This window comes from Grampus griseus (assembly GCF_964374135.1).
Source record: "Grampus griseus genome assembly, chromosome: 11".
NCBI lineage: Eukaryota > Metazoa > Chordata > Mammalia > Artiodactyla > Delphinidae > Grampus > Grampus griseus.
Genome location: NC_139005.1, coordinates 8726024 through 8752773, shown reverse-complemented (window position 1 = coordinate 8752773; position 26750 = coordinate 8726024). Strand labels below are relative to the sequence as shown.

Here is a 26750-nt window from a genome sequence, read left to right as displayed (position 1 = left end):
AAATGACTTCAGTTTTTTTCTTTGAAAACGGAGCTGTCTATACAGTGAAAACCAAAGCAGGGAGCATAGTTTGTCTGATGGCGTAAAGTAAGAGGGATTATTGCCTTGTGCCAGCGAAGACACAACATTTGGCATTTAGAGATGCTGCGCCCTATCACCTAGAGAAACGCCTGGCGCACAGAGATACGTGTTAATTTTTTTTTTTTGCGGTACGCGGGCCTCTCACTGTTGTGGCCTCTCCCATTGCGGAGCAAGCCTCTGGACACACAGGATCAGCGGCCTTGGCTCACGGGGCCAGCCGTTCTGCGGCATGTGGGATCCTCCCAGACCGGGGCGTGAACCCATGTCTCCTGCATCAGCAGGCAGACTCTCAACCACTGTGCCACCAGGGAAGCCCACGTGTTAATTTTTGAATGAATAATCTTGACATAGTTCAGGTATGCAGAGCTACACTTTACTTTCCCCAGCTGTATTTTACTTATGCTAATGATGTCATTGCAACTACTCCGGGCTACTCGGCCCTCAGCCTGCCGTCTAGAACTCAGCTCCTTCCTACATCAGCCACTGTTGCCTCCGCGTCTTAGGCGTGCCTCATTCTCTGAGGTGCGAGTCCTTCCTTGAGAGCAGGGACGGCATTTTCTACACCTGTGACTGATACAAGCAGGCAGTTGCGTAGAACGGGGAGCGGTGGACTTTTTCTGTAAAAGGCCAATCAGTAAATATTTTAGTCCAGTCTCTGCTGCAACTCCTCAGCCCTGCCAAGGCAGCCACAGACAATACTGAGTGAGTGGGTGTGGCCGTGCGCCAGTGAAATTGGATTTACAAAAACAGGCGGTGGCTGATTTGGCCCACAGGCCTGCATTTCCAGTCCCCGGTCCCAAGGAAACAAGTGTGCTGGAAAGAAGAGGGGTTGAAGCTGGAGGCTGAACACTGGACGTGTCTTCATCTGTAAAAGACCCTTCTAGCTTTGAAACCACCAAGTTCTAAGAATTATTTTCAACATATACTGAAAACACAGCATCACCTGGGCTACCCTTCAATTTACGGCACTCACCGCCAGTACCACTCTTTGGCTATGAAACAGGTTGGCGAGACACAGGCCAGTAAAACGTTTGTGGGCTGAGAAAATGTTAGGAGGTGACAGATGCTCCCCCATGCCCCCGCCACCAAGCAGTCCTTCCCTGAGGACAATAAATAGAAAAGAGCACAGAAAGAAGCAACTTGCTCAGTGTTGCACATACCACTGGCTGTTCAATTAAAAAATAGAACCCCGGAATCTTCTCTCACTCTGTCCTACGTTAAACTCTCTCCCACAAATGCCAGCCCCTGCAGCTTGTTAAACTCAACAACAGTCCTTCTTATTCCTTGAAAAATAAGCAACACCTTTCAAGATAAGCTGTGTGTTTCTATTTCAATTTGTGGTTTGTGTTTAAACTGTCAGCTACCTCCTGGATTTCTTTCATTGACTATTTTAGATTTTCCGCCAGGTAAATACCTAAGTGAACCATCATAACTTTGCATGGGGCCTCTTAATTGTGTGATGCCTCCCAATTTCATAGATACTAAAGTGTGAAAAAAAGAAAGAATTGCTAAAATATGGTGGATTTTTTAAATGAACCTGGATTCTTGACTTTACATTTCTATCTGAAATAGAACAGATATACTAGGCCTTACATTGTTTTGGAGTTTTCTCCATTTGGAATGACCTCTTTTTCTTTAATCTCCACTTGTCCATATTCTAAGCATTCATCTAGCTAAAAGCCAGCCCCTCCATGAAGCCTTCCTGACACCTCTACTCCAGCCTCCTACAGCACTTAGTCGGAGTCCTTGGAAGACACCACAAGCTGCACTTGTAGCTCATTGTCTACGGCTGTTTCATGACGAAGACTGTGTCTTACATCTCCTGGAACACTCCAGCCCCATGAATGCGGAACAGTGCTGCAAACACAGAAGGCGTCCAGAGGCACACACCCGGGAGCACCCGAGCAAATGATGCGTGATTTACTTTGATGCACATGCACCAGTAGTGGTGTTCTTATCCATATCCTCCAGCTATGGTATGTGTCAGTGTGACACACAGCAGCACCTTCAGTGCCCTCTGGGCTCATTTGAAAAGCTACGTTTTCCCATATAAAAGCTGCTTTATAGAGATCTGAAGGACTTTTATGGCCGTTCAATAATGACGGAACTTTACATCGTACATAGGAATCACCCAATGAATTCGACTTCCAGTAAATGAAGAATCAATTCTACGAGGATCTGAGTAGTCCAAAAAGACACCCAAAGGGTTGGAGTGGAGAGACAGGGACACCCCAAATGAGAAACAAGCCTGGAACTGTGATGAGCACTGTTCAGAGGGTCACAGTATCAAGACTAAATGTCAGATCGTAGACTTCTCTCTCGTTTCACCCTTGAGAAAAACAGTGCCTTTTGGTTACATCAGCTAATCCTGGATCTGGTTAAATTAGCGAAGACAGACATGTGGAGATGATGGAACTTTTGAATATACCAATAGAGTAGCACAGTTTTTAAGAGAGCCATATTAAAAAATTTCCAGACCTACTAAACCAGGGAAAAACAGCTCTAAGCCTGAACAATTTAACTTGACACATGGGGCTTATCTTGGATTCCTAAGAAGTCTGTGGCAAAAACAGCGTCACAGAGGAGGTGGACAAGACAGATCGTGATTAGGAATGCAGGGGTAGCAAGGGCAGCCCAAGAGATAGCAGCCAACGGCGCGGCAAGGGCTGTCCTGCAGCCTCATCCGCCAGCCCCTATGTGACCTCTGCTTCTCTGCCGTTCAGTTTCCTCTGTGGTTTCCCCTGTAAACGACCCTTGCATATAAAATGGATAGAGCAATGATAGGCTACCTCGAAGAGCTATTCTGAGGATTATAAACAAGTAGAAAGTATCCACAAAATGTCCAGAACTGTTGCACAGACCATGCAAGAAACAAGCAGGGCGTATACAGACAAGAAAGAAAGCCTAGAACGTCCAAGACAGGTCATTTATATCATTCACAGGAATATACTGGCCCCTTCCTCCTCCTCCAGTTATCTGGGGAAATGCACATGCTTTGCCACAATAAGCTCTTTGCTACCTTATCCCCGTCCTTTCTTTTCATAGTTTCTCTTTTTTCCATTATTAAAAAAAACCTTTATGTAAAAGTAGACGGAACAGTAATGTAAACCCCGGTGCACCCGACCCCCCGCCATACAGCCATGAGCTTGTGACTAACGTTTTACGTACACCCCACCCGTTCCTCACTCCCAACCCTGTGGGGTGCTTCTGGATCACATTCCAAGCATACATCATTTCATTTTTCATGGTGTTTTTGAAACACGTCATAGCTCTTGGCCATTTGATTTTCTTGATCCAACATTCCTTATGTAAGTTATTTATAATGATAAAATTGAGGTGACATTGGAGGTGCCCTTGGGACCAGAGAAGAATTTAGAAACAAATGACTTAAATAAAAAAGGGACGAGTCAAGGCAGAAGTAAAGCAGCCTTAGGGCCTGTGTCGTCATGGTGTCGTGAGCACTGCTCCAGCCCGAGCTTCCGCTGGAGCTCGCTCCTGCGGCATCAGCCCAAGGAGGAAGGGGCACGACTCACCTTTCCCTGAATAGTTCTGACCTCTCTCCTGTCTTCGTGTCTCCCTCCCATTACTGGACCCATAATCACCTTCAGCATCGAGCTACCACCCTTCCTCAGTTCCTCCAGTCAAAATACCCCTTCTCTCTGCACTGGTTCCACGGCACTGAATTATCCTCGCATACAGTAGGTATTCAATAAATGCTTGTGCATTGACTGGACGGGGCAGAGGGCTTATTTCCTTCTGCCTTGGAGCTTAGTGGTTTTCACATCTGTCTCTCCTAGTAAAATTTAAATCCCTTGAGGAAATAATAAGTGTTATATCAGCTCCGTGTCCCCTACTTCCCAGTGCATTTATCTGTGCACAGCAGGTGCTCCAAAAATGTCTCGTGAATGGAGAGAAGCTCTAGGAAAAGAGTTAACTTTGCCAAGAGGTTAGAGGATTATAAGCTTCTGGAAAATGACTTCATGTAAATTATGGGCGGGCTAGCAAAAATACAATGTGGTGATTTTTTTCACTGGTTTCCACTGGTTTCTCGTCTTAGGGGAGTAAATTTGGGCTTGTCAGCATAGAAGGGAAAGAATTCGGGAGTGGTTTCCTCTGTCCAAATGACACAGCAACACCAGACTCCAACACCCTAATCCTGCTTTTCTCTCCTACCCCCTCCCAAGGTGAAGGCTACGTGGGGTTGCTGTGCAGAGGATGGAATTACAAGCCTGCATCTGAGACAAAGGTTCTTTATGCTGCGTCTGCACGTTAATTAGCCGCTGGAAACTTCGGGACAGGGCCATTAACATGCTCATAAACCTTTGATTTCAAATGTTTTTGCTCAGCCGCGACTCTGATGTGACTCCCCTCGTAAGCTGGATGGAGGACGTTTGTCTCTTAACACTTAGGAGGCGCGTAACTCCTCCAGCCCCGTGGCTCATGAACTAGCCCATTAAGGATGCCGCCTCCTGCAGGCAGAAGCCGCCACTCGGCCTCCCAGAGCCTTGGAGGGCACCTCATTGGGACAGCGTGAGGCCCCAAGGGAGCTCGAGGCTGGCGTGCGGCAAGGGCAGCGCTCACTCACCTGCTATCCTCCCGATGGGCATGGCGTGCTCCTCGGGCGGGGAGACGGAGACCATGATGTGGTTCATGTATGCCAGGTCTTCCCGATGGGAGAGGTTGATGGGTTTCCCTTCCCGGTGCAGCCCGTCCTCGGAGAGCCGGGACTGCTTGAAATCCACGGAGTGCCGGGGGTTCAGGATCAGAGGGTGCATGATGGGACTGGGCATCAGCTGGATCACCCGCGTGCTCTCCTGCCGGGGGCTGGAGGGCTTCTGGTGGGGCTCGGAGGACGGCGGGCAGTGATTATTCTCCATGGGAGACACTGACAGGGGGTAGGACTCCTGGTGGTTGTTCTCCTGGTGGAGCCTCGGTCCCTGGGCCCTCTCGGCCGGGGAGAGGCGGCGGATCATGTTGTCCAGGGGGGACCGGAGGGGCCGCTGCTCGGGGTCGGGAGAAGGCCGGTGGTTTGTCGTGATGGGTGACCTGGAACGGTGCAACAGTTCAATGGTGGGAGGGTTGTGGTGTACGTTCTCCACCGACGGCCTCGGGGTCCTCTGGACACAGTTATCTGTGGAGCAGAGGGAAGGACAGTCAGAGACCCTGCTGGACGGTCAGGGGAGGCACCTCACTGCGGTCCTAAAGGTGGCGACAGTGGAGCACGTGAGCTTGCAGGAGCACCTTTCTTCCCGGGACGCAGGCTCTTTTTCACCGCTTTAAAAAAATTAAAGTGCACATACTCGAAATTCTTTTCCTGCCAGTGGACAAGCAAAAAATGTCTACAGACATTCCATTAATCACCTACTAGTGGCTTATAAACACAAGGAAGCCACACGTTCATTCTTTATCTTTTTGTTACTCGACACTTCAACATGGCTTTTGGGGTCCTTAAGGGTTTTTCTCTAAATGTTTTCACTGACTTTTCATAACCCAACTTTCATATTCTCTACCTCCAGTTGTTGGTATTAACGATAATGATGATAATAATAAAGCAATTACTATATATCCTACATACTGGATTATATTGTTTAAAGTTTATAACACACCTAAGCAGAAGATACTACTGTTACTCCTGTTTAACCGGAGAGAAAAAGGAGGCATAAAGAAGTTAAGCAACTTACCCAAGGTCACCCAGCCAGTTAGATTCCAGTAAGATTCTAGAACCTTATGTACCCATTAGAATATCTGCTTCTCTGCTATGTAGAAACTAGGGGGGAAAGTCACATCAAAACCTGCTCTAGGGCCTCCCTGGTGGTGCAGTGGTTGAGAGTCCGCCTGCCGATGCAGGGGACGCAGGTTCGTGCCCCGGTCCGGGAGGATCCCACATGCCGCGGAGCGGCTGGGCCCGTGAGCCATGGCCGCTGAGCCTGCGCGTCCGGAGCCTGTGCTCCGCAACGAGAGAGGCCACAACGGTGAGAGGGCCGCGTACCGCCAAAAAAAAAACAAAAACAAAAAACCTGCTCTAAGCGTGCACAGTGGGCCTAATTTACATAATAACAATCTTGTACCTGAGAGAACATTGAGGATCATTTTGTTTCTGAGTGCACAGTCAGACAGGTAGAGTTAAGTGGGAAGAAGGAGGGATGGACCCCTGACAATACTTCCACCCCATCCCACCTGAACTTTCAAGCTGGAGACATCTGCGGAAGGACAACATCAGAAGTGTACACAGCTCAGGGACTTCCCTGGTGGCACAGTGGTTAATACCTGCCTGCCAATGCAGGGGACATGGGTTCGATCCCTGATCCGGGAAGATCCCACATGCCGCGGAGCAACTAAGCCCGCGAGCCACAACTACTGAGCCTGTGTGTCACAGCTACTGAAGCCTGCACACCTAGAGCCCGTGCTCCACAACAAGAGAAGCCACCGCAATGAGAAGCATGTGCACCACAATGAAGAGTAGGCCCTGCTCGCTGCAACTAGAGAAAGCCTGTGCGAGCCAAAAATAAATAAAATAAATTTATATATATAAAAAAAGTGTACACAGCTCAGCAGCAGAAGTAGGTCCACGGGCTGGGTTGAGGGAGGGACCAGCATGTACGTGGCCTTAGGAGTCCTGCTAAGGGTTGGAAGAACAAAACTCTGCCTACAAAAATGGAGTTTTCTCCAGGGCCTCACACACATCTTAATGAGGTTTCTCTGGCCACATCTGTTCCCAGAGCTGTCGCACCAAAAGGATGTGCATACTTGCAGGTCCCTGTTCTGGTCAAAGACCATGGTTCTAAGTGAAGCAAGTCAAAGATATCTCCTTTATCCATTATGACAACATCTATATGAAGACCACATAAAGGGGATCTAGGAATCTGATAGGGTTAGTACACAGAGACAGAGGTGGTGGTTTCTTCCAGTTTTATATAGGGTTAACAGGAAATGGGGACTCCACTAGATCTCACAAATCATATGAGACACTGAACAAAAGAAATACTGTTCATGATAATTAAAAGATCATCTGCCTGAAGGCAAAGGGCTTATTTTGTAACCACTATATAACATGCTGCCACGAATTTAAAAGTGCTTAAACGTTGGAACAGCTATCAATAGGAGACTGGTTTAACAAATGATGGTATATCTCTAAATGATGGAGGACTACGCAGCTATAAAATGGAATGAGGAATAACTAAATATTTTGCTAAGGACTGATCTCTAGGCTCTATGGCTAGATGAGCAAAAGCAAGGTGAAGTATGTATGGTATGCTACCATTTTTCTCAAAGGGGAAGGGGATTCCAGTTTCAGTAATGGCAGAGTGGCTTGTATCAGACTAACTTTCCTACATATAGCAATGATAGAATCTGGATAAAATATATTTATAAAAGTTACTGAGGGTACTGGAAACTGAAGGGGATTTTACTCTTGCAAGAAAGGAACTGCCCAGAGTAAGATCCAAATTTATACAGCTGTCACTCTGAGGGTCCTTCCCAGTCCACGTAGTGTGAGGCAAGGCAGCTAGAAAAAGAACAGAAAGTTGTTTGAGATGCCAGGGAGTAGAGTATGAAGCTGTCAGAAGGGCAAAAATATGGAGAAAACAGATTCCATAAAGGAGGGACCCTCAGAGGGAGTAGCCACTAACTGGCACATAAAATTCCCTCAAATCCTTAACACGTGCTCCTGAACTGCAATGTGCAGGGGGAACTCCAAGGAGCTCAGTGAAAGGTAACAGCTGTACAGTTCAAAGACACGAAATCTCAGCTGCTGGCCATGGTATTGGAGACAGAGTTCAGAGTTGGGGCTCTATCAAGGAAGGCTCTGAAAACACCTCAGGCTGCTTACTACCCCAGAATGGCCACACCTTAGGAGTAAGGACTATGTTCTAGGACAAAGGGATTTGCCTGAGGGCTAAAGGCAAAACTGAAATAAATCTTCCCTAACCAAATATAAGACCAAGCCTCCACAAATTCAGAGTGACTGACTAGTTATTCAACTGCTTGCTAGCGGAAACATCGACCCTCTTCAGAGGAATGTAACATAATCCAGAGTCTCTACAATATGTTATATGTAATATTCAGTGTCCAATAAAGATATTCTAGACACGTGAAGGAACAGAAAAATGGGACCCATATTCAAGAGGGATGGCAGTCAATAGAAGTAGACTCTTGAGATAATCTAGGTGTTGGAATGAGCAAAAAAGAACTTAAAAGTAGCTGGGCTTCCCTGGTGGCTCAGTGGTTGAGAGTCCAGCTGCCGATGCAGGGGACACGGGTTCGTGCCCCGGTCTGGGAGGATCCCACATGCCGCGGAGCGGCTGGGCCCATGGGCTATGGCTGCTGAGCCTGCGCGTCCGGAGCCTGTGCTCCGCAACGGGAGAGGCCACAACAGTGAGAGGCCCGCGTACCGCAAAAAAAAAAAAAAAAAAAGTAGCTATTATAAATAAGTTCAAGCATTTAAAGAAAATGATAGTCATAATGAGTGATAACAGATGGAGACTATCAGAAAAGAAATGGAAACAATCAAAAAGCGTTTTGAACTGAAAAATACAGTACTTGAAATTTTGGACAGGAGAGACTTAATAGCAGATGGGAGATAACAGAAGAAAGGGTTAGTAAATCTGAAAACAGATCAATAAAAATTAAAAACAAAGAAATAGATCTTCAGTGACCTATGGAACAATATTAAATGGTCTAAAAGAAATGTAATTGGAGTTTGAGAAGGTGAAACTTTTTTTTTTTATAGACGTGGGTGGGTTGGTATCCCCCCCACACTCAACACACATTTTTAAAAACTGAATTATTTTAAAGCAAATTAGAGATTGTGATACCCTATCCTAAGTACTTGTGTAGTCATCTAAGAAAATAAGATGATTTTCCTGCACAGTCGCTATAACATTGTAAAAGAGGAGAAAACAGAAAGAATGGGGCCAAAACAAAACAAAATTGAAGAAATAATGGCCAAATTGTCCTCAAATTTGTTAACAACAACAGCAACAACAATATACAAACTTAAGGATCCAAGAAGCTCGGCAAATTCCAAGCAGGATAAATACAATGAAAGCTACGTTCAGGCACAGAGTCGAACTGCTGAAAACCAAGAAGAAACAGAAAATTTTGAAAGCAACCAAAGGGGAAAGAAAAGTTACACCACATACAGGGGAAAAGTTATACTAATTATGGCTAACTTCTTTTTTCAACACCTAGAGAGTGAGCAAGCATGTACACAAAAAAGATATGAATGGAGACCTGTAGAGATTGAAAGAGACTTAAGAGACACATCAACCACTTGTGAAGTAGAGACAGACCCTTGCTTGGATTATGATTCGAACAAACTGCAAACACGTTTATGAGGGCTTCCCTGGTGGCGCAGTGGTTAAGAATCCACCTGCCAGTGCAGGGGACATGGGTTCGAGCCCTCGTCCAGGAAGATCCCACATGCCGCGCAGCAACTAAGCCCGTGCACCACAACTACTGAGCCTGAGCTCTACAGCCCGTGAGCCACAACTCCTGAAGCCTGCGTGCCTAGAGCCCGTGCTCCACAACAAGAGAAGCCACTGCAATGAGAAGCCCGCACACCACAGCAAAGAGTAACCCCTGCTCACCGCAACTAGAGAAAGCCCACGTGCAGCAACAAAAACCCAACACAGCCATAAATAAGTAAATTTAAAAAAACATTTATGAGATAGCTGGAAAAATGTAAACAGTAATAAAATATCTGATAATATTGAGGAACTATTAATTTTCAGGTGATGTGATGGCTATGTGATTATGATTTTATAAACGGAATTAAAGTGCTTAATCAACCTTGCAAAGATACAGGTTGGGATGACAAGTCAACTTCCTCACTTTAACGCAATGCAAATAATGCTTACAGGATACTGATTAGGCCCAGGGGGTTAACTTTAACGGCCGAAATTATTAGTATGATAGAAATGATCTACTATCTTTCAGGGATGAGGCAAGTTTCCTTTTCATAGCTAATACAGATCTCAATTCTGCCATCCACAAAAATGAATTTACCTTTTGTCCATGGTTCACTTTTTATGTCACAGAACGTGATCATTGCAAGCGATATTTAAGACAGTTGGCATTTTGAAGTTTCACGTATTTTCTTCTAAATGCCATTTACAGAATACCTCCCTTTCCTTAAAAGCTTATTAAGGATTAAAAATGCTTCAGGATGATGAAGACCATGTACTGAGAAATCCTATTTCCTGAATCCATTTCCCTTCTTACAAACTTTACAACAGACACAGGCGTTGGCCAGTCGCCTGGTTACCTGCATGTTTTCTTTGATGTCCTGGGCGTCAAGGCTCAGTGGATGGGTGTGCACTCAGGGCAAGCCTTAGGAAGTCTGGGAGAACGACGAGAGGAAGAACTTTTGCGCCAAGGGTAAAAGAGGAACTGATGTAATGTCCTGGAGAGATTTCGCTCTCTGTTCCTGCCCAGATTTGGGGAACAATGAAGGAGGGAGACAGCGCTCTGGATAATCCAACTCAGATTTCACTTTTGACTCCGGATCTGGGCAGGAACAGGACTTGGATGGGCTTGATTTATTTATTTCTCTGCAGACACCACTGAAGGAGGAAGTACTTGATGAAGTTGATAACGTTAATGGTGGAGAACTGGAACTGAGGGTATTTAATTCCAGGCTCCTGGTGGTCTGGGCACACCACTGTCGAGGCTGAAAGGTCTGCAACGCGCCCTGCCAAGCTTTGTTTCAGTTTGCGAAGCATGTGCTCACGTATGGAGTGGGCTCTGACGTTGCTACCCTGCTGCCTGCTGCCTCTGTTATTATAAGTTGGCAGCAGGGTATGGAAACTTATGAGACCAGAGCTGACAGGCAGAGAAGCTCCGGACACAGGAAACGCACTAAGCGGACAGTGGGTGCATTAAATCCCCCAGATGTAGGAGTCTTCTGTCTAAAACAAGAAGATGTTTTTTTGGTCTGGCCTTGATGTCTGGGTTTGTTCTTGGTGAACTGCCCAGCTGGAAAACTGGGAAATTATCCACATTGCCCTTGGTCTGAAGGTCTTGCTATGGGAGGGAAACGCACAAGGAAGAGAGAGGAAAAGCCACATGTAATTGGTCAGTGTGGGCTTAGAAGGAGGGGGGCCGGGGAAGGTACCCAGGAGTGGTAGGGACCTCATTCTGGCTGAAAGTACTTTCTGATCCCAAACATTTCTCTTTGTAGATCTCCTTTAGACACAAATAATCCCTTCTTCTCACTACCAAACAGCCCCCAATAAATTAGGACTTGAAATGTGATGATCACAAAAAAAGGTCTGATTTCTTTTCTCATCCTCTTTCCTTTTACTTATTATGAAAGTTTCTCTATTTAGAATTCATCAGAATTCAACCCAATTTAATCACGTTATATAATGAATAACTAGTAGACCTAAAAAACAAAGCAAAACTCTGCCTTTGGTTAAAGTCTTGGTTTTTGACTAGGACGTTTCCAGGGTAGAGCAAAGGCAAAGATCAAGTTTACGTCTCACACACCAGGATCACACTTCCCCACCGTGCTTCCCCTAAGGCCATGGGTGATAATAAGAGACGGAGATGCAATTCAACAGGCCCAGCAGATAACTCTCACTCCTCATCCTCAGTACACTGTGATCCACATTTTTCCCCATGTAAACACCATTTCCCAGCACAATTTTGTAAAAGATTAGTAGGAACCATGAATGATATAAAGACCTATACAAAAATTAAAGGCTCTAGATCTTGAGATGGAATTCAAAATAGATTTCATATACATACTCAGGTTCTGTCACTCCCCGCTATGAGTTGACTTGTGTGCCCCCCACCCCAAAATTCATATGTTGAAGTCCCAATCCCCAGTACCTCAGAATATGATCTCATTTGGGAAAAGGGTCATTGCAGATGTAATTAGGTAAGGTAAGGTCATATTGGAGTAGCATGGGCCTCTATTCCAATATGACTGGTGCCCTTGTGAACAGGGGAATTTGGACACACAGACATGCACACACGCTGCACAACTGGAGAGGAGTGTTTTGTCACACAGTCATTACAATATGAATTGAAGCAAAGAACTTTCAGCGATGCCAACCGTATGTGAAGTAGTGTCTCAGATGCAGAATATGCAGGGAAAGGAAACGCGGTCCTTGCTCTCAAGGGTACCACGGTCTAATGGAGAAGGCAGACATATCAAAAAACGACAAAAGGCTATAGGTGCTGAATTAAGGGTCAAGGCACGCAGGGGTAGGCCACGCAAGATCTACAAGCCGAGGATCTCCAAAGATTGCTAGCAAACCACCAGAAGCTGGGAGAGAAACCTAGCACAGAGTTTCCCTCACGGCCTCAGAAGGAACCCATCCTGCCCAGACCTTAACCTTGGCCTTCCAGCCTCCAGAACTGTGAGACAATACATTCCTGGTGTTTGAGCCACCCAGTGCGTGGCAGCCCTAGAAAACGATCCCTACTACCGCCTTTCCAAGAGGTTCAGCCAAGACTTTCAGTCAAGACTTTCCACTGACCCTGTGCCTGCCCATTTCAGTGTTTCCATCTCACTCAGCTCCCTTGTCACATTCAGTAGCCACTGAATTCCCTTGCAGGGACTGAGAAGAAACCTGCCCTAGCTTGGAGTGTAGGATTCACAGACGTCTGAGTTCATACACAATAAATCCCAAGGAAGCATCTAGAATTTTATAAGCATTTGGGTGAAAGGGGCTGAAAGAAACAAAACAGGTGACTTTCAGGACCCTGAGGCTTAATCTTCATCACTGTGGGCGGGACTGCCTCCAACAGGCCGCCTCTGCCGGTGGTTTAGCGCAGACGGTGTGGGCAAGTCTACACCAGCCGTAGACACGAGGCTTCGTGCTCCCGGCCGGACGCTGGCTCTGCTCTTCCCAGGTGGTGTAGAGGAGTCTCCCTCAGTCTCAGGCAAGGCCCAGAAAAGAAGTGAATGAAGAAATCAAGGGATGAGGTTACAGATGAGCCCATTTGCCCTTTGGAGGTAAATGCTGTGAATCATTTATAGGGAGGGGGCCAGGGCGGCACAAAGGTTAAGGCAGGAGAGGGGAATGAGTGGAGAGCTTCCTTCTCTGGAGTGGAACCCACCACCCCCAGTCCTCTTATCTCAGAGGAATCAGGTGGCATCTCCTGAGGGCTAAGAGGAAATCACTTGAAGACTTCCTGGTTACCCTGGGAGAATTATTCATGTCTATTAGGGACCTCCTGCCCCTAAAACTTTTAGCTCAATGGAGCAAGCTAGCCTCTGGACTAAGGGAATCTCCATACCCCTGGAGGGAGCTGGCCCAAGGCAGGTGCACGGGTCCCCCCAGAAGGAGGCTGACGACCCCGATGAAAAGCGGCTCCATGCACCACCCCGGGCCTCCGTGTGCTCCCATCACAACCAAACGCTTTGAACCAGGTAGAGGGTGAAAGGTCATGCTGCCCTAGACCACGGCATACAGGAGGCAAAGCAGGAAGAAGAGGCCCTGGAGAGGAGAGGAGGGTAGAGAAGAGGGGAATGAGGCCGGGTGCGGGGGAAAGTGTCAGCCGGCGCTCGGGGGCTCTGACACTGGGGACGACAGGAAGTTCTGGTGGGACCTCGTCACCTCCTGCCAGATTCAAGAGTCACAGGGATGACAGGGGCACAGGAAGGTTAATCTTAGAGTTCTGAAGGGAGAGAGGAGACGGCCAGTTTCATAGAAAGGTTGCAAAGGGTTGTGGAGGACCTACCACGTGCCAGGTACTGAAGGTACCGCAAAGTGTAGACACTGCTTATTGTCCAAACAGGCTGTATCCTGAATTAAGGTTTGCCCTTTAAATGTATTTTCCCATAGAAATCATGCAACAGATGGTGCCCGGTTAACCCACGAAGAAGTCCTAGGATAATGGCATGGGTGGACAACAGGCCTTTCCTACGTCCGGATGCAGAAACCTTGTGTTTGCACAAAGCACATGACATTGCAGTAACGGGACTGCTTAAGAAAACTGGAATTGGAATAGCACAGGGAACTATATTCAATATTTTGTAATAACCTATATGGGAAAAGAATCTGAAAAAGAATATATATGTGTGTGTGTATTGACATATAACTGAATCACTTTGCTGTACACCTGAAGCTAACACAATACTGTATATCAACCATACTTCAATAAGAAAATAATTAAAAAACAGAAAATTGGAATTGGAGGTAAGAAAAACAACACCATTGCACAACAATGTGAATATACCTAACACTACTGAAGTGTACACCTACAAATGGTTAAGATGATAAATGTTATGTGTATTTTATCACAATTCAGCTTTTTTTAAGTTTAAAGAAAAGAAGAAAAAACCTGAACCGAATAGTGCTAAGAAACACAGCAAATAGTCATAATGAATAGCATTTATCAAGCACTTGCTATGTGACAGATGCTGTTCTGAGGGCATTTCCCTGATGAACTTGACCCTTTCTTACATCAATCTTATTCGATAGGTACTGCTATTCTCCTTTTACAGATGAAAACAGAGACACAAGGAAGCTAAGGAACTTGCCTCAAGTCACACAGCTGGTGAAGTGGGAGCTGGGATTTGAACCCAGGTGGTCTGGACCATCACGCTCTCTGGCTCTACCATGTGCTGCACGGCTAACGTGTATAACAAAGATGTCAAACCCGGGCCAATGGCCTCCTTGACACTTCAGTCATGAACACGATTCCAGCAAGACTAGAAAATCGGGGTGGTTTTTACAACAACGGGTAATAGGATGTGGCCTGAGCAGCTGGAAGCCTCATCTACCCTGGTGCCTGTCCTGGGGGGCCGGCTCTCAAGGAGCCACCGCACGAGGGGCCGGTCCAGGGGTACGAGAGCCAGGGCTTCTGTTCTCAGAGGCCACTGCCTGACTCAGGACCCACATTTCTCCCAGGCCGGGAGATTTTATTCCCGCTAATACGTCCATTCATCCTGGGGCAGTCAGTGATCCAGACAGGTTAATTCAGTCCAATTTAGTAGGAGTTTTGAATATCATTAACTGAAGACATACACTGGGGCCTCAAAAGTTATCTCTGACGTGTTTTGGTTTTCACTTGACAGTTTCAAGTACAGATGGTCCCCGACTCATGATGGTTCGACTTAGCGATTTTTCGACTTTCCAGTGGTGGCCAAGTGATATGCATTAGGTAGAAACGGTCCTTCAAATTTTGGATTTCGATCTTTTTCTGGGGCTAGTGACATGCAGGACGATACTCCTCGTGGTGCTGGGCAGCGGCCGTGAGTACAGCTCCCGGTCAGCCATGCGATCACGAGGGTGAGCAGCTGGTACCATCCTGCACCCAGACAGCCATTCTGTCTTGCACTTGCCGTACAGTGTTCAATAAATTACATGAGATATTCAACACTTAATTATAAAATCGGCTTTGCGTTAGATGATTCTGCCCAACTGCAGGCTAATGTAAGTGTTCTGAGCATGTTTAAGGTAGGTAGGCTAAGCTGTGCTGTTTGGTAGGTTAGGGGTATTAAATGCATTTTCAACTTAGGATATTTTCAACTTAAGACGGGTTTATCTGGCTGTATCCCCATCCTAAGTCTGGGAAGATCTGTACTATGAAGCAGAAACGTCATAAGCAGGAGTGCGGGGACCTGCCAGTATATTGGACCTGTCTCAGCACCCTAATGTAATTTCGGTCAGCTCCTTCATGCTGCAGTGGAATGAGCACCGGCATTGGAACCAAGTGGACCTGGGGTTAGGTCTTAGCTTTGCCACTACACAGTTATGTGATTTGGAGGCAGGGTACCTTACTGCTCTTAGCCTCAATCTCCTCATCTATAAAGTGGAAATAATATTACCTTCTTTATGGGGTGGTTGTGAAGATTAAATGATTTAAACATGTAAAAGCTTAGAACAGGGCCTGGAACGCAATGAGGACACCATAAATGTTAGCTCTTATTTTGTTATTATGAGGTAGATTCATGTACCCCATCTCGTTGGATTATCTCATTAAAATTGTATAAGGTTGGGCTTCCCCGGTGACGCAGTGGTTGAGAGTCCGCCTGCCAATGCAGGGGCCATGGCTTTGTGCCCCGGTCCGGGAAGATCCCACATGCCGCGGAGCGGCTGGGCCCGTGAGCCATGGCCGTTGAGCCTGCGCGTCCAGAGCCTGTGCTCCACAACGGGAGAGGCCACAACAGTGAGAGGCCCGCGTACCGCAAAAAAAAAAAAAAAAAAAAAATTGTATAAGATTTCCTTCCTCCAAAGTAGTCTCTGGCAGTTGGATTTGGTGGGCAGGGGGAGGGAGAAGGGGAAATATTTCCTCCAGTAAAGCAATCATATAAATAAAATTTCTGTGGGCCATCCCAGAATACAGGCCACCCTCCCCACCCTCCATGAAGAAATGATTTCCCTCTACTATCTGGGCTATGACCATGGGCTAGTTGTAAGGAGAACTGAGAATGACACCTGAAATTTCTCGTCCTCACTTCCAATTTCCATATCCACCTGGTGACAGAGAGCTGCCCCAGAGCAGAACTTTCACCTTAGAACTATGTCTACTGCTGCACAGCATGTGGGAATAGTTTCAAATTCAAGTGATTAAAAATCACCTCCCAATTCCCTGGCGGTCCAGTGGTTAGGACCCCGTGCTTTCACTGCTGGGGCCCGGGTTCAATCCCTGGTCAGGGAACTAAGATCCCACAAGCCACGTGGCATGGCCAAAAAAAAAAAAAAAAAAAAAAAATCACCTCCTAGTCTCTTAGATGGGAGCATAAGAGAGGGTGGACTGAAGGGTCGAAATGATAGGCGGGTCCCCCAAAGGGATCATGGGATGAGGACATTTGAGAAACACAGGTCCTGTTCCCCCTCCCTGGACACTTGTCCATGTCCAGTCCAACAGGGGTGACTCTGCAAAGCTGACCCCATTTGGAGACCAGCCTAGACTAGAAGCATATTTTAATTGCTCAATGAACTTTCAGGGAATCACTCATTCAAGCAGTTCTAGCACCAAAGGACCAGTGGCAATCGAATATATGCCTTGGCACCTAGCTTTTCTTCTTAAATATCCCATGGGAGCCAAAAGTCACTGACTTCGGAACCCAAAGTATCAAAAGAAGTTGATATCACAACCGTGTGTGACAAAATAAATTTATTTTATAACCATCTACTGGTCTGAAATTTCTAAAGATGTTTTGCCTCCTGGTTTTGGTGAGAGAAGTAGTCTCCTTCCTACATAGCTGTCTACGTTATACCTAACTAATTCACAGCACGCAGATAAAATGGGTAATCAATAATCAAAGAAAAGGAATCTATTAAAAATGAGATTTTCACTGTGAAACAAGTGAATGATGCTACTCTTGGTTTGACTACTAAGAGGGGTAATGTTATCAGCAGTTCTTGATAAGGTGAGATAAACGAGAAGAGATGTTCAACTTTTCTCAGCATCGCCAGACAGGACACTGCTGTACTTTTGTGGATTTTAGTTGCCTGCGACCCTGAAAGTAGAGAATGTGTCTTATTCGTCTTCGTATCACGCAGGGAGACCCAGTCCTTAGGATTTAAGGGCTCTAAGATCTGATACCATTTGGTGGTATTTCCTGTCTTGTAACTGGGGTGACGAAGGGCCAGAGAAATGAGAAACTGAGTCCTTAGGACTGTTCTGGCAGAAGAGAGGATTAGAACCTGGTTTCCTGATGTCCAGATCCCACTCTTGAAGACATTTAATCTAAGCTGACCATGTGTCCCAGTTTGTCAGGGATGGTCCTGGTTTAATGCCTATGTCCTAGCTCACTTACTAGAGTCCCATCTCACTAGCATAAGTGTCTGGGTATGGATGAAAAGGTATAAGGTTATCGTAATTATAGAATATTGCCTTGCCCTCCCATAACTGAGTAAGGGAAGAGTAGAAATGATGGTTCTCCTAGACCTAGGTGGTAATCAGAGTACTGCTTCACCCAAGGCATGACACACTTTTAGAGATAATGAATGTGTACAAAATAAAGGGTCTGAATTAGTATGATCACCCTTCTCTCCCATCAGAGCCTGGAAGGGAGCCTCTGAGCTAACAATGACCTCCAAGCTTCTGGCACTGCCACGTGGCTGCCAGTACGGAAGGTGAGGTTTCAATGTAATGTACTCATAGGGGATATTTGCAGGCAACTGTGGCTGGATTACACAAGATATGTTTGTCCTGTGATATAAATTCCCATTGTGAAATTATGAATGTCTGAATTGGTCACGTCGGTGGCAGTGATGAGGTGAAGTCATGGGGCGTTGAATGAAGCTTTGTGTTTGTACGTCACTCTGCACGCCTCCCTGTGCCAGCCTGCTGAGGGGCTGAGTGGGCCCTCTCTGGAATGGCCCATTCTCCTTCCATGCTGAGCTCTGGGCCGAGTCAAGAGCGACACACTCTTACATTGTACTGTATCCCCAATTAGGTAGCATAAATCACTGGGGATGTAATACTGGATGTTTATAATTTCACTTAACAAACTTTTATCCCCCCCAGGACCAGATCTCTCTGTATATTAACAAATGCCCATATTAATGTGTTACCATTCACGATATAACCGTATTGATCCTAGAGATAATTCATGTTAAGCTGTAAATATATTCTTTCTACCTCTCTAGTTGGTCCTTTTGTCACCAAAGGCACCCATATACCTGGAGGTCTGGGGGCCAGCAGCCTCTTCACATCACCTCCGTGCCCGGCACAGCTCTTCTCACGTGATCCCACCTGACAAAGACCCACGCTCCCTTCTGTGCGCTCTCACGTGAGAGCAGGCAGAGGACCAAGGGCACATACCAGGATGGTGTTTTCTGACGACAGCTTGAAGGAACCGTCTCTGAGAACGCACTACTTTTAAGAGCAGGTCTGAAGCAGAGCTACCTGATCTACAGGGTGATGCAGCCCTTGACCTTGGCCTCGTTAGCTCCATCCTTTTCCCTACTGAGCTCACCACGGCCCACAACATAGCACTTGAGAGCGCAGCTCTTTAGGGTGTCGGTGGTGGCGCACGCGCACTTCCTCGGTGAGAGGGGTCTCTGAGAGTGGCCAGCGTTTCCTGCTGGGTCACTCCTGCCCACGAGGACAACAGCAAACACACCTACTTGCGGGTCAGATCAGGCCAAGCGGGGAGAAGGAAGGAGCTGCCATGAGATGAGACCATCAGCCTCCCATCACAGCTGAGGATAAACCGGGAAACAGCAATTCCAAATGGGATTTTTTTTTTTTTAAATAATGAGCAAAAGAGAGAGAGTGAAAAACAAAACAAAACAAAACAGCCCATCACACACCTTTCGTGTGTGAAGAGGCAGGCTAGGCAATCTAATTCCTGCCCTAACCCTAAAGCTTCAGTGAACCCACCACCCCTTCTCTGGAGTAGCTGTTGGCTGTTACGCAAACAGGAAACGCACAGGGCAGGAAGGGTAAAAGAACGGAGAAACCCAACTGGGGTGGGGGGCAGCTGCTAACCTCAGCAGAGGCAGAGCTAGAGGAAGACGGGATGAGAGGCACAGGTGGGGAGACTGCAAGAAGCACTTGCTTACTCTCCATCACAGAGGCAAGGGGACCTGCTGTGAGAAGCTGGGCACAGGGAGGAGATGCCGGTCGGGTGCCTGAAGCCAGGCTCTGTTCTGTGACGTGTTAATTAGGGAAACACGGAACGTCTCATTTTTAAATCTGCCGACAACAAAACAAAACCAGTCCTGCTCTGGGGCATGTTCAATCAGTTGAAGGAAATGCCCCGGAAAAAAACCCAGGGGGTGTAGGCCCCTCATAATCTGGTCTGAAAGACAAGTTTAAAAGAATCACCTTGTGTCCCCAATCTGGGCAGAAGGATGTGGACGAAATGCTCCCCAGAGGCACGGTGCATCGCTGTTCAAGAGAACAGGAGCAAAGCCAGCTTCTTATACCCTATTTCTGTACCCAAGCACCTGCTGCGGAACTCTGCCCGGGGCCGCAATTCGATTCTGGTCTTTTGTTGTGTTTTCTACCAACGCTTTGATGAGGACCACTGTAAGTCACCAGGGCAGAGCAGTGCACGGCACACCTGAACTGAGCACTCCCAGTGAGCACACTGCAAGACACTGCCTCCGGCGCACGAATACTAGACCTCCTTGGTCCCCCGCAGAGTTCACAGGGTTTGGGTCTCTTTTCTTCCTCCAGCTTACGTTACCCTCTGTTACCCTCACTCCCCACTGCTTCCCTCCACAGCCCGGAAATCAAAGTCCTCCACGTCCTGTTTCTAATCTTACCTCCTTGGACTAGTTCTGCAACAGCAAAATGTTGATCATTGTTTGTTTGGTTTTTTGTTGGTTTGTTTTTGAATTTTTGGTTGCACCCCACGGCATGTGGGACCTTAGTTCCCCGACCAGGGCTTGAACCCGCGCCCCCTGCATTGGAAGGTGAAGTCTTAACCACTGGACCGCCGGGGAAGTCCCTGTTGATCACTGTTGAAGTAGGGGGAGGGGATGGATCACAGAACTTTAGTTAGTTTATTCTATTTGGGGTCTGTTTGAAATTTTTCATAATCAAAGGTAGGGGGAAAAGAAAGGTAAGTTCTATAACCCAAGTCATGGGTTGTTCTCTATTCCAAGGACTCTCTCCATCCTGCGTCCTCAAGGGACGTTCTCCACTTACTCCTGCTTATCAGACCTTCACGGAATCCTACAGAATCACCTCCTTCATGAAGCTGAGCCTGCTGCCTGTACTGGCTGTAATCTCCCATTCCACTGTCTCTTTATAGCACCTGTCATAATTATCCTTTGATACTTACATGTGTATCTATCCCATTTCCTCTCCTAGATTGTAAGTTGCAGAGAACCAGATCTTATTCATCTCAGCATTTCCCCCAGGGTCTCAAACAAAATCAGTACCCCACAAATGTTTGTTGAATGAAAAATGAATCACATGAACAAGAACGACTTATCAAAGGAACAGTGGAACCTCTGGGATTTGGCTATGTCTCCAGCAAGGAGAGAGAACCCTCCTAGGTACCTTCTTCGTGGTTCTGATGCAGGATGACTTCCGGCTGCGTGTGTATCGAGTTTCCGGGGTGGAAGAACGGTGAGAAAAGAATCCGAGGTTTCCTCTGCTTCAGAATATGCTGGAGGAGTTCATAGAGCACATCACCTGGACAGAAAAAGGAAAGAAAAATAGGGAGATGGGAGTGTTTTGTTCAACAACTATTTGCTGAGCTTTGACTTTGCGCCTGGCACTGTCCTAAGGACACAATGATGAGGCAGACAGGTCTGCCACCTATCCACGTGGAGCTTATAGGGGACAGGATGTGGCACTGAAACTCAGGTCAGAGCCATGCAGGGTTTCTTTTTTGAACTTTTTTGATTATGAAAGTCATACACAAAAATAAGTATAAAAATGCAAGAAGAGAGAAAGAAACAAAAATCACCTATAATCCTATCCCGAAGAGACACAAGCCTGTTAATACTATCTACAGTATTATATGGTTATAGAATTAGAATAAGGCTTATCATAGTTTAGTATCTCTCTTTTTCCCTCCACATTATTTAACTGCTTTAGTAGCTGCATTATAACAGCCTGTCACAGGGATGTACCAGACTTTATTAGAAACTTAAACTGTCCCAATTTATTGCTACTATTTTTATAAAAAACATCCTTTTCACGTCTATATTTGCATTTCAGATTATTGAAAGAAGAAGTACAAAGTCATTAAGGATGAAAAGTTTTAATGTTTCAATGAGAACTCATGGATTCTTCATAGAAATCTTCCCAATAGAGAAAAACGTGCCTTTCTGATCTACCCCAATCCCAGGCAGGAAAAGAATAAACGTGAAAAAGAAATTCACAAGTCCGGTCAGAGGTGCTAACTATTAAAGATACCCTATAAGGAACTGGCTTATGTTCTGGGATGCTTCCCTCTAAAAATACACACAGGCACTGCTCCAAGGTTCCACAATCTCTAGAAAATCATCTTTAGATGTCAGCACCTCGCAGAGGATGGTAGGGGCTGGTCTGAACTGGGGGCCTTCTATTCTATTTGGTATTTGAAGTGTCCACTGAGTTGTCAATTAGCCAAAAAAGCTGTCATGGTCTTGTCCCTCCCCTCTGACTTAGATCCAAGTTAAAAAATGCAGGTGGGTGCCTCAAAACCCCTTAGGGGTGGGTGATTAATCTTTAAAATACCACAGGCTTTTCTAACTGTCTCCCACGCCCTTCCACATACAGATACGCAGTCAACAATTGTACCAAACAGTGGGCTTTTGTCTCTAATTTTAGCCACTTTTAACAGATACTTTAATTAACAACTTAATTTACTGCATATTTTGGGCTATTGCTAAATTATTTTTTTTTCCTCTTCAACTCAGCCTGAATCTGAGAAACAGTCCAAATGAATTCCTTTGTTTCTGCAAACTTCTGTGCCTTTTCTATTGGTACCAAATATAAGTTCCACAATACCCCGTCCTAAGTGATTCCTGAGATGCCCTGGTGTCTTTCCTTTGATTTTGTTTCTTCCTCTACCTTTGAATTTTGGTCATTATTAATATAACTTACTGCCACTGTTTACTACTGTGATCAAATAGAGCAAAAGACTTCTAAGAACTGAAGACCCCACGTCACTTGGGTATTTCCTTTTAGTGAAACAGGCGAGGAACCGCAGAGGTGTTCTGAACCCGACTTAAAAATGTTCTGTGTAAGGTAGACCCGTGACACATGACTGCCTTTGGAGCTGGGAAGGCTTTGGAGCTCATCTAATTCAAATCCAGTAGTCATGGTGATGCTGTCTCTGATGAGATGAGGATACAGAGCCTGAAATACAGTCCTATTTTAATGATTCATATTTTAATCGCTTACAAAAATAAGTCCCTAATCAACATTTTGTGTCTTGGTTTAGTGTAAATGTCTTCCTGAACTTTTCCGAATTTACATGGCCTCACAACGCTGGGTTCTATCCTGTGGGTTTGAGCGATGCTTTATACCGGTAGTAGCTGAAGAGAAAAACGAAAACACTGAAAAAAAATGTGTTCCTGATGATACTAACAAAAATGGTCAGTTATTCGTGTACCCACTTTGGAAGGGGAGGCCAGGAAATACAGATGCAGTGTGTGTGTGGGTGTTGGACTCTGCTGGTTTGGATGCGGGCTGGTGAGAGGGGAGGGCCCGGCAGCCAGGGCTGGAGGACCAGCTCCTGTGCGTCAGGCGACCTTGAGCAGGTCCCTGAACTTCTCTGCGAAATGCAAACATCTCCCTCAGAAGAGGATGTCGTGAAGCAGGGCCTGGTGCATGTCCCATGTGGTCCCTCCTTGGAGGTCACTTGGGGGGCTGGAGGAGCTCTGGGTATGGTGGCTGGAGAGCAGGCAGGTCACTTTCTTTTCTGTTTCCATTTCTCTACGTGCACAGAGAAAGCGAGGCAACAAAGTGGATGCCCTTTACCTTCTCCAGGCCTCAGTTCCTCATCTGGAAAATGGCGATACTGGCAGTATCTACCTCCCAGGATGCCTGTGAGGACTGGATGAGGTAAGTGGGTAATAAGCTCATCACAGCACCGGGCAGTGAGAACTCAGCAAGCACCAGCTGTTGTGTGACCACCGCTGTTCCTGCTATTATTATGGATATCATTCAAGTGGTTTAGGACAGACCGGTAGACCCCGAAGGAGGTTTCAGGAGAACAAAGGAAGACTGTCCGGGTCATGGTCAGTGTTATGTTCCCCCTTCAGAAAGGGCAAGGTGAAGTGAGGCCATTCCCCCACTGGGCTAAGCCTGCAGCGGGGCTGATACGTGCTCTGCACCATACTCTCCCAGGCCTTCTGTACTGCCTCTCCCCAGCCTCTCAACCCAAAGCTGGCGAAGGGAGCCCAGCAGAGAAGGCTCCTCTCTGAGTGGACGAGAGAGCTGGAGAGGGGCCGGTCAGGCAGAGCTCTGCCAGTTCTTTAACTCAACCACAAGAACTAGTAAGGTAACACTCGTAAGTAGCACCTGTGATAGCTGGCTAAGGGGTGGGAGCCTGGGCCCAGGGTCCTGGGCCAAGAAAATACTTAATTCTAAGACTGCAGAGTATGGCCACAATTGGACCAGTCCATCCACAGACATGTTTCCGTGGCAACCAGGAACTCAGCTGGGGAATGTGGCTGGCTTAGCACAAACGCATTGCTACTCTGGGGGGAAAACCGACCCACCGTATGTGCCATGTGTGTATGATTGGCAGGAAGAGTGTGTGCCTGGTAATGGCTTGGAATCTTAGACTTAGAGAGGTCTATAGGTTTCCTAGATGGACTCAAACTTGTGATCAGTAAAAGTGCCCTGCCTCCTCTTCCCCTGCCAAGAAGTAGCTTTGGCTGAGTGCTTCCGTGATGGGTAGCCGGACACAACGTAAGCAAACCATTTCTGGACAGCTCTAGTCGATAGAAAGTTCTTCTGTTGAGTTGGAATCTGGCCTCCTCTGCAATCTCATGTACCTCGGTTCTTAGTTTTGGTCTCTGGAGCAGCACAGAACATGCATCCCATCTACAACAGTTTCCTAAATAAATAAAGACGCTCCCCCACTCCATCCTCTTCCATCTCCACTGGCCCCCGATTCCTCCGATACTCAGTTTTCTTGCTACATTCTTAAAATCTTCTTATACACAAGAGATCACATCTCAAATGTGATCTTAACAAAGAGATCTCTGGAATAAAGAACAGATTTAAAAAGCAGTTATGGGGCTTCCCTGGTGGCGCAGTGCTTGAGAATCTGCCTGCCAATGCAGGGGACACGGGTTCGAGCCCTGGTCTAGGAGGATCCCACATGCCGCGGAGCAACAAAGCCCGTGTGCCACAACTACTGAGCCTGCGCGTCTGGAGCCTGTGCTCTGCAACAAGAGGCCGCGATAGTGAGAGGCCCGCGCACCACGATGAAGAGTGGCCCCCGCTCGCCGCAACTAGAGAAAGCCCTCGCACAGAAACGAAGACCCAACACAGCCATAAATAAATAAATAATAAAAAAGAAGTTATATTTATTTGCCTGCTGTATAAAGAGCACGAGCCATAGCACTATATATCTAACTAAGCTAATGACCACCGGCCTGAATTCAAAGGCACTGTTCAAAAAACTCTTGGCCTGTTCAACTCTTGATAAATCTTCTCTGTCTTCCCAGAAAAGGAATAACTCGTACTAACCATAAAAGATGCTCCTACTGTACTAAGCAATGAAATCAAGGCTATTGTTTAAGGGATAACAGCTTTTGCTGGTTTCTCCATATATCTTCAGGCATACACACATGGTTCATGTACCCACAGGTACATGCACAAGTGGATTTGCCTCAAAGCTAGTGAATTTCAGGGGCCTTTATCTGTATAGTCCCGTGAAAGGAAACCTAGAACTATGTGCCCTCAAAGTATAAATTTCAGGTCCCCAAAACCCTGGATATACTCCTAGGTGCACACACACACACACACACACACACACACACACAGAAGAGAAACCCACAAACTAAACACACATACAATTTTGTATCAGTGATCTTGATGTTAAAAGCCAGGCAACGACTTCAAGAATCCTGAATTCTATGATTTTATTTGCAATTTGTTCAAAACGAACAGTAGCGAGAGTGAATAAAACTGCTGCAAGTTGCCTGAGCAAAGACTAGTGTCTGATGACCAAGATCATAAAGATGCTGTTTAGGGGGTTAAACATATCTACGTTTCTTTCCTTTTTTTTTTTAACATCTTTATTGGGGTATAATTGCTTTACAATGGTGTGTTAGTTTCTGCTTTATGACAAAGTTTCTTTACTTTCAGAGGAAAGAGCTTGGGCTCTGGAGCAAGGAAGTCCCAGGTTTGAATCCTGATTCCTCTACTCAACAGCTGCGTGCCCTGAGGCAAACTACTTTTCTCTTTGAGCCTTAGTTCAAGGCTTAGTTAAATATTCTTTTGTCTCAAATGAGAAAAATGCCCAGACTCCGCAGGGCTGTTAAGAGGATTAAATGAGATAATGTGAACAAATGCGCCAGCCGCACGTCTGCCCTCCTGTGCGCTCAGGAGATGGCACCCCTTGTGATTATGATAATTATTAACAGATGTGTCTCCAAAAAATCTGGAAACTATTTGCTCTGCTTCAATATTTTTGTCTTTAAAGGACATGCATAAGTTTCATAAAGGCACATTCATAAGAATGGAATTTTTTTCCAGTTGACATCATTTCATACAGATATTTCTAGTTCATGGTTTCTCTTTCCTTCTAGTTCACAATGTACCTTCAACTTCTTTCTATAGGGTTCTTTTCTTTAGCATTTAAGCAGCTTCAAGTGTTTCCTGTCTTCTACACACACACACACACACACACACACACACACACACACGCACACACACGCACACACCTCTGTCCTCATCTTCCCCTCCGGGTGCTGTTCCTGTTTCCCTCCTCCCATCGCAGCCAAACTCCCTGAGGAGCTGTCCAACTCTGTCATCACCACAGCCCTCTCCGTTCACTCCTCAGGGCCCTTTGGTCTCCACTCCAACCCTCTCTCCAAAGCGCTCTTGCTGACGTCACCTCACTGTCATCAAACCCAAAGGGCAATGGTACTTGGGGACTTGCTGCCTCTCAGCAACATCATCACCACTAGTCACTGCACCCGCCCCCCGGCCTTAGAACACCCCTTGGCTTCAGACATTCCTCCGTCTCCTGGCTTTCTGCTCTCCCTCCTTCCCCAACCTTTAAGGTTCCCAGATCTCCCATCATCTTTCTCCCTGGGTAATCTCAGCCCCTCCCATGGCTTCAATCAGCT

The 26750-nt window shown here is 46.4% G+C and overlaps 1 protein-coding gene across 2 annotated transcripts in view; it reads right to left on the bottom strand.

Annotated features, from left to right (window-relative positions):
- The window catches only part of ETV6 (ETS variant transcription factor 6), a 240274-nt gene that overhangs the window by 17338 nt on the left and 196186 nt on the right, over window positions 1–26750 (bottom strand). For both annotated transcript variants that reach the window (XM_082665318.1, XM_082665319.1), the window contains exons 4-5: window positions 21007–21141; window positions 4667–5212 (exon numbers count right to left, since the gene is read on the bottom strand). In XM_082665318.1, coding sequence (XP_082521444.1) covers window positions 4667–5212; window positions 21007–21141 — 681 coding nt within the window. The remainder of the gene's footprint in view (window positions 1–4666; window positions 5213–21006; window positions 21142–26750) is intronic.